Source organism: Anneissia japonica, unplaced genomic scaffold (genome assembly GCF_011630105.1).
Source record: "Anneissia japonica isolate Jap-2015-1 unplaced genomic scaffold, ASM1163010v1 scaffold2227_len217889_cov164, whole genome shotgun sequence".
NCBI classification, from domain to species: domain Eukaryota; kingdom Metazoa; phylum Echinodermata; class Crinoidea; order Comatulida; family Comatulidae; genus Anneissia; species Anneissia japonica.
Window position 1 is genome coordinate 65,887 of NW_022753565.1, and position 6,739 is coordinate 72,625.

A 6,739-nucleotide genomic window follows, 5' to 3' on the forward strand; every position below is an offset into this window, starting at 1 on the left:
AGGTATTGTATTGTATACTGTAAAATATTGTTTTCTCCGTGTTTTCTCTAGATTGCTGTTCAATGTATTGCTTTCACCCCTTTTCAAACAGCGAAGCACATGTTTTGTTGCGTCGTTGATTAACTATGGCCTCTAAGATGTGTATAAGAGACAGTCTAAACATTTACAAACCATAAAATTTCGCGCGCATTAAACTTTCGCGAATTTCGCAAAGGTCCAGATTCGCGAAAATTTTATGCCGCGAATAATATTCAGGTCACATATTCTATGTTTCAAAAACGATCGGTAGGATACTATCTGATCATCGTGAATCTCGAATCAGTTTCAGAAAGGAGATTTTGGTCATTACAAATCACAAAATTACACACAAAATTAATTTCAACTTTTTTAAAGATAATAATAAACAATAAACAGCAAGAATTGTTGGTATTTCAAGGCCTAAACTCGCCGACGACGATGTAATAAAAATCTAGGGCCTAGGCCTAAATGGGGAATCCCAACAAATTGCAACATGTTCGTGAAAAGTTAACAACTTCAACATTTTAAAAATTGTATTTTAAATTATTTTGTGGATTTTTATTAAATGTGTATAAACTTAATAGAATGTATTTCAATTATTGAATAAATATTCTGACCTTAAATTCCGATGTTGAGCTCAAAAAATTCGTATTAAATTCTAGGCCTTTTCTAACCTACTCATTAAGTATACTATCAGGGAGGTTCTGATCATTACTGCATGTGATTGCATATGTGCAACCACTGCGCAGTGCATACTAAGAAGTTAAAATAGAAACTAATTTTCGTACATTGACATACCACCTGTCTCTTATACACATCTAGATGTGTATAAGAGACAGATATATATGCGTGTGTGTGTGTGTGTTTTCATTTTTATTATAGTTTTACGCATTAAATTGCAGATTATGACTGTACTGATAAAACACCGGATGAATATTATGCCAATCCCAATGACCCGTCATACTTTTTCACCTGTGTTGGTGGAACGCCTATTATTCTGCAATGTCCTGCAAACCTAATTTACTATGAAGATCGAGAAAAATGTGACCATACTAGTACTAGCGAAGAAGATGACAGTTCAACATCAATAATAGAAGGTAGAATCTGTTAATATAAACTAGCAAGGATATAGAAATCTAGAGAAGAAAGCACAGCTTCAAAAATACGTTACGCCCAATTTATTCCATGAAAGTCGCTCTATCCAAAGGCAATGACAGAGTTTTTGCGCTGTGCTCTATGGTAGAGCGTATTTACGACATCCATCGAGGTTGATATTATTATGCAAGTAATAAAACTATTTGTAACTATTTATAATACAACTAAATATAAACAGATAATTGATAATTTAATGCATTAAAAAATTCAAATTTACTTTGATAAATATGACAACATTAGGCCATAGAAAAACAGCAGACGCACCGGTAGTCACTTCAGCATTACGTTAGAAATACAAATGGGAAAATGGTTTTTACATTATGTATCAATGGCCGTATTCAACTGGTCGTTCTTCGTTAAAACACGCCCACCTGCGCAATGGTAAAATTATCCTTAATGAAGACGACCAGTCGAATAGATAACTGGTAAATACTCGACAACACAAAATGACTGCATAGTTACCGCGATACACGCTGCGTAATCAAGGCTGCTTGGGATTGTGGCAGTATAGGTTTTTCTTTAAAAAAAATCTTTTCATCCAGTTTTTGAATTCTGTTAGCCTACAATTATTTTTTGACTTCAATGTGGGTAAATATTATAATTTTTATTTTCAGAAATTTAATCTAAATTATATACGCGGATGTTATTGCTAAACTGACCAATCGGCCATATTTTTTTGGTCACGTGCATAACTTAACGCTGATTAACGCACTGGTTACGTTAATTTTCGTTGTCAACGAAGTCTCTTTTACGAACCAGTCGAATGAAAATAATACTCAACGAAAATTCTTAGTCAACGAAATGAACCAGTCGAATAATCCCACTGATTAAACTTAAAGCACCTAAATACGTTCAGTATTATAATTGGAATTTAAAATTCCTCTAATAATACAAATGTACTATTTGTACATCTTTGAAGAAACAAATTTTGTTTTTTAGTTGGTGGCTCAACCTTATCAACAACTGATGGTGTGGTGGATTGGTCAACAACTATAGGTACAATTGATCTTTTTTTTGATCAAACTTTAAATTTACTATGTTAAACAAGAACAGGTTTAGGTTGTTATAATGATGCATAGTGCCTACAAAATAAGAAATGTTTCTAAAACAATTGGAAATAGTTTTCAAACATCCAAAAAACATTAAAGCACCTAAATAAAGTACAAACAGTACAACAGGTTGTAGATATCGCCAATAAAGATGTACTACATTTGTATATTTTGTAGCTGGATGTATAAAGATTAAACGCATCTAAATTGATGATATTGTGGCAAAAATAGCATTGGTTGTATCATGGAGGAACCATCATGTTGCAAGTAATAAGTATAGCAATTAAAACAGAGTATTAGTTGTATTATGTTTCAAGAAGTAATTATTGTTTTGTAGTTGATGGCTCAACTATATCAACTACTGAGGGCGCTTTAAAAGCATCTAAGAATCACTGAAGATTAAAGCACATCAATAAAGTACTAACATAGAGAAAATATTTTCTCTATGGTACAAACAATACAAAAGTAGGCTTAGATATCGCCAAGATGTAATACGTTCATGTATATTTCTGTAGCTGATGCCTCGAAACAAAGTAAGCTCCTATTTGTACTTACTTTTTAGAAATAATTATTGTTTTTATAGTATCTACTACTGAGAGTGAAGACTGGTCAACAACTATAGGTAAAAGTATAATTGATTGTTATATCTTATGAGTTCATAAAAATGAAACTGTTCAGGCTATTGAAATAACATATGCTAGTCATTTCGACAATACGGTCAAATCTACAAAAAAAAAAAAATCATTTTCACACTGAAATATTTAAAATTAACAGCATCTTGCAAAAATATTAACAATGGATATATTTATAGCACGATTTAATGTTCAAGAAATAAATACAGGACTATTTGTACTTATTTAAAGAGAAATAATTATTGTTTTGTAGTTGGTCGACAACATCATGGCTTAATATGGGAACAGTTTTTTGGTACGTTTGATTGAAGTTTAATATCATCTAATTTGATGATATTCTGTCGTAAAATAATCATTGATTTGTTTATACCGTTTTTTTTTTTGGTAGCCGATGGCTTAACCTCATCTACTATTGATGGCAATGAGTTGTTAACAACTAAAGGTAAAACAAAGATTGATTGATTGCTATATATTCTGTATGTTTGAAGAAGTAATTATTGTTTTGTAGTTGGTGGCGCAACTATATCAACTACTGAGGGCGCTTTAAAAGCATATAAGAATCACTGAAGAGCACATCAATAAAGTACAAACAATACAATATCGCCAAGTTGTAATACGTTCATATATATTCCTGTAGCTGATGCCTCAATCCTATTGAGCACCTAAATGGATGATATTGGCAAGAATAACATTGGATTGAACTTATACCACCTTTAATGATGCAAGTACTAAGTAAAGTATTATTTATTGTTGTAAAAAAAAAAAAAAAAAAAACCCGCGAAACAGAGCAGGCTACTCTTTGTACTTATTTTTTTGAAATAATTATTAATTTTATAGTATCTACTACTGAGAGCGAAGACCGGTCAACAACTATAGGTAAAAGTATAATTGATTGTTATATCTTATTAGTTCATAAAAATGAAACTGTTGAGGCTATTGAAATATGATATGCTAGTGGTTTCGACAATACGGTCAGATTTACACAAAAAAAAAAATCATTTTCACACTGAAATATTTAAGATTAACAGCATCTAAATCGATAAAATTTTTGCAAAAATATTAACAATGGATATATTTATAGCACAATTTAATGTTGCAAGAAATAAATACAGAGCTATTTGTACTTATTTAAAGAATAATTATTGTTTTGTAGTTGGTGGTTCAAGCTTATCAACTACTGATGGGGAGGACTGGTCGACAACATCATGGCTTAATATGGGAACAGTTTTTGGTACGTTTGATTGAAGTTTAATATCATCTAATTTGATGATATTCTGTCGTAAAATAAAATGACATTAGAAAACAACAGATGTGAGAACTTTAACCTTACGTGTCAGAGCTACAAATGAGAATATTTTTGATACATTTTAACTACAAAATTTTAAAAAGCACAACAATTAATTACTGTATATAAAGTCATATATTTACTGCCAAGCAATGATGTAATACATATTTATATTTTTAGCTAGTGCCTCAACCATACATGCTATTGATAGTGATATCTGGTCAATAAGTTATGACTGATTATTGCTTAGCTTTCAAAATTTATTTTGATATACAATGAAAATGTTTAGGCTTTTGAAACACAGTTTAACTAGCAGTTTTAAAGAATTTGGTCAGATATACATATACGAAGTGTTTGTATAAGATTTGCAATATTGACGCCCGAAATATCCAAGTCGGGAATTGTGGCACAAAATACCCATGGATGTATATTTTAACCTTATGTAATGATGAGAAATATTTGTTGTAGATAGTGACTCAACAATATCTACTACTACTGACTACTGGTCAACAGCTAAAGGTACAGTTACGATATTGTTGCTTTTTCACTGAGTTAAATTAGAGATAGAAAATAGTTTAGACTAAACACATCGTAGGCTTGTTTATTAATGTTAATCGTATGTGGCTAAATCAAAGTTGTTTTTGGTAAAATGGAAAATCTGAAGTCTAACAGCGACAACAGATATGTTGGCGAATGGTTGTTAATCATCCATGGGGGTATATCTAGTCGAGATATTAATTGATGTATTTATATCACCATTTAATGATACCATGTGTTTTTTTTGTAGCTGGTGGTGGCTCAACCCTTGCTAATATCGATGACCGATCAACAAAAGGTAAAAAAATGATTGAATTAAGGGGTGGCGCCAGCGGGGGCGGGTGTGGGCAGGGCCCCGTCAGGGAGAGCTCCCCCCTCCCCCGCCACAGTCGGGGATAAATACCACAATTCGTCGGGGAGATAACATATGTAGGGCCTATATGTATTTTCTACATATTAGTAGACTCTAAAATTGATTTAATAAGCCTTGGAAACCCCTAATTTGTCATATTTTTCGGGAGCTTCGCCCCCTGGGAGTAGTTCGAGAGATTTTAAGCGACGCCCGATCGCGCCCACTTTTTTCGTCGGGGACATCGGCCCTCCCCCCTCCCCAGGACGTCGGACCCACTCGTCGGGCAAATCCTGGCGCACCCCTGGATTTAACTTGAATAAAGGAAAATGTTTAGGCTGTTGAAGAAATCAACGAATTCGTATAGGCGTATACGAACTACAAATACATAACTATACAAACTATACAAATACAGAACTACAAATGAAAAATGTAAAGATTTATCAGTGGATATCGCCAATTAATGACAGTACATAATGGTATTTTGTAGTCGGGGGTTCAAAATAAGTAACATATTTGATCTAATAATACAACCATTTATTAATGGAAAAACATTATATTTGTACATATTTGAAGAAATAATTATTGTCTTATAGTTGGTGGCTCAACCTTATCATCTACTGATCGTGAGAACTCAACAACTCTAGGTAAAGCTATGCTTGGTTGTTATATTTTATGTAATACGTTTATAAAAATGAAAATATTTACTGTGATAAATATGAAAAGTTTAAGTTTAATAATGAAAGATTTTTTTTATTTTGTAGCTGGTGATTTAACGATATCTACTACTGATATTGGTGACCGGTCAACAACTAAAGATAAAATTATGATTGATTTATTTAGAAAATGTAAATAAAGTGTGGTTTTTTTTGTGTTGTCATTTATTTTATTAAATGTACTTATTGAACGCTCTATTATAATTATTATTTGTTGGTGTTCAGACATAATATTTTGTTATACAATAACAAGTATTTATATTTTGTAGCGCTTGGCTCAACTGTGACTACTGAAAATTGTCACCATCGGTCACCAACAGCTGAAGGTAAAGTGTATAATATTATAAACTATACTAAGGCATCGGAAATTTGAAATAATATTTCAATTCTTCCATGGGGAAACAAAACATTTAACGCCCTCGTCTTAAGTAATTTAAACGATCTGGGAAAGAGATAGGCTTCGTATTAATTAAATCAATATACAATAAATGAATATACCGTATATAAATAAATATTATATATATATATATAATTGTATACTGCATTTTAAATATTTGTATGGATATATATGAAACCACTTCTGGAAAGTATTGTTACAGATATTAAATAACATTAGCTTGATTTGTTCAGATTCTTCTAGAAAATTCATGATCCTTGCTCTCATCATAATTTGTAACTACGTTATCATAATTCTATATTACATTGCAGCTAGTGTACACTGTAAAACAGAAACACCAAATGTAGTCAACATTCCCCTGACATCTAAGCCAGATAGTATCACATTTTCCACTTCTGCTAATAACAGGTTGGAAGAAGGTGTGCTGAATATTTTTAAAATCTTTTTGATTTTTTCGTTTAATTATTTGATTATTATTCAATCTTTTCATGAAATTTCTACTTCGAAGAGTAATAGAGTTCACTGTTTGCCCTAGTGCCTAAAGCTGAATAAATAAATAATCTTCTGATATCGTACAGTTAGGTCAAAGAAGTCACTTATC

At 31.8% G+C, this 6,739-nt stretch overlaps 1 protein-coding gene across 1 annotated transcript in view; it reads left to right on the forward strand.

The window, feature by feature from the left end:
* Positions 1–125: 125 nt before the first annotated feature.
* The window catches only part of LOC117122911 (adhesion G protein-coupled receptor L3-like), a 13,493-nt gene continuing 6,879 nt past the window's right edge, over positions 126–6,739 (forward strand). The window contains exons 1-10 of the mRNA XM_033268687.1: positions 126–141; positions 921–1,115; positions 2,113–2,169; positions 2,806–2,844; positions 4,008–4,085; positions 4,927–4,974; positions 5,622–5,672; positions 5,790–5,873; positions 6,011–6,067; positions 6,450–6,557. Coding sequence (XP_033124578.1) covers positions 126–141; positions 921–1,115; positions 2,113–2,169; positions 2,806–2,844; positions 4,008–4,085; positions 4,927–4,974; positions 5,622–5,672; positions 5,790–5,873; positions 6,011–6,067; positions 6,450–6,557 — 733 coding nt within the window. The remainder of the gene's footprint in view (positions 142–920; positions 1,116–2,112; positions 2,170–2,805; positions 2,845–4,007; positions 4,086–4,926; positions 4,975–5,621; positions 5,673–5,789; positions 5,874–6,010; positions 6,068–6,449; positions 6,558–6,739) is intronic.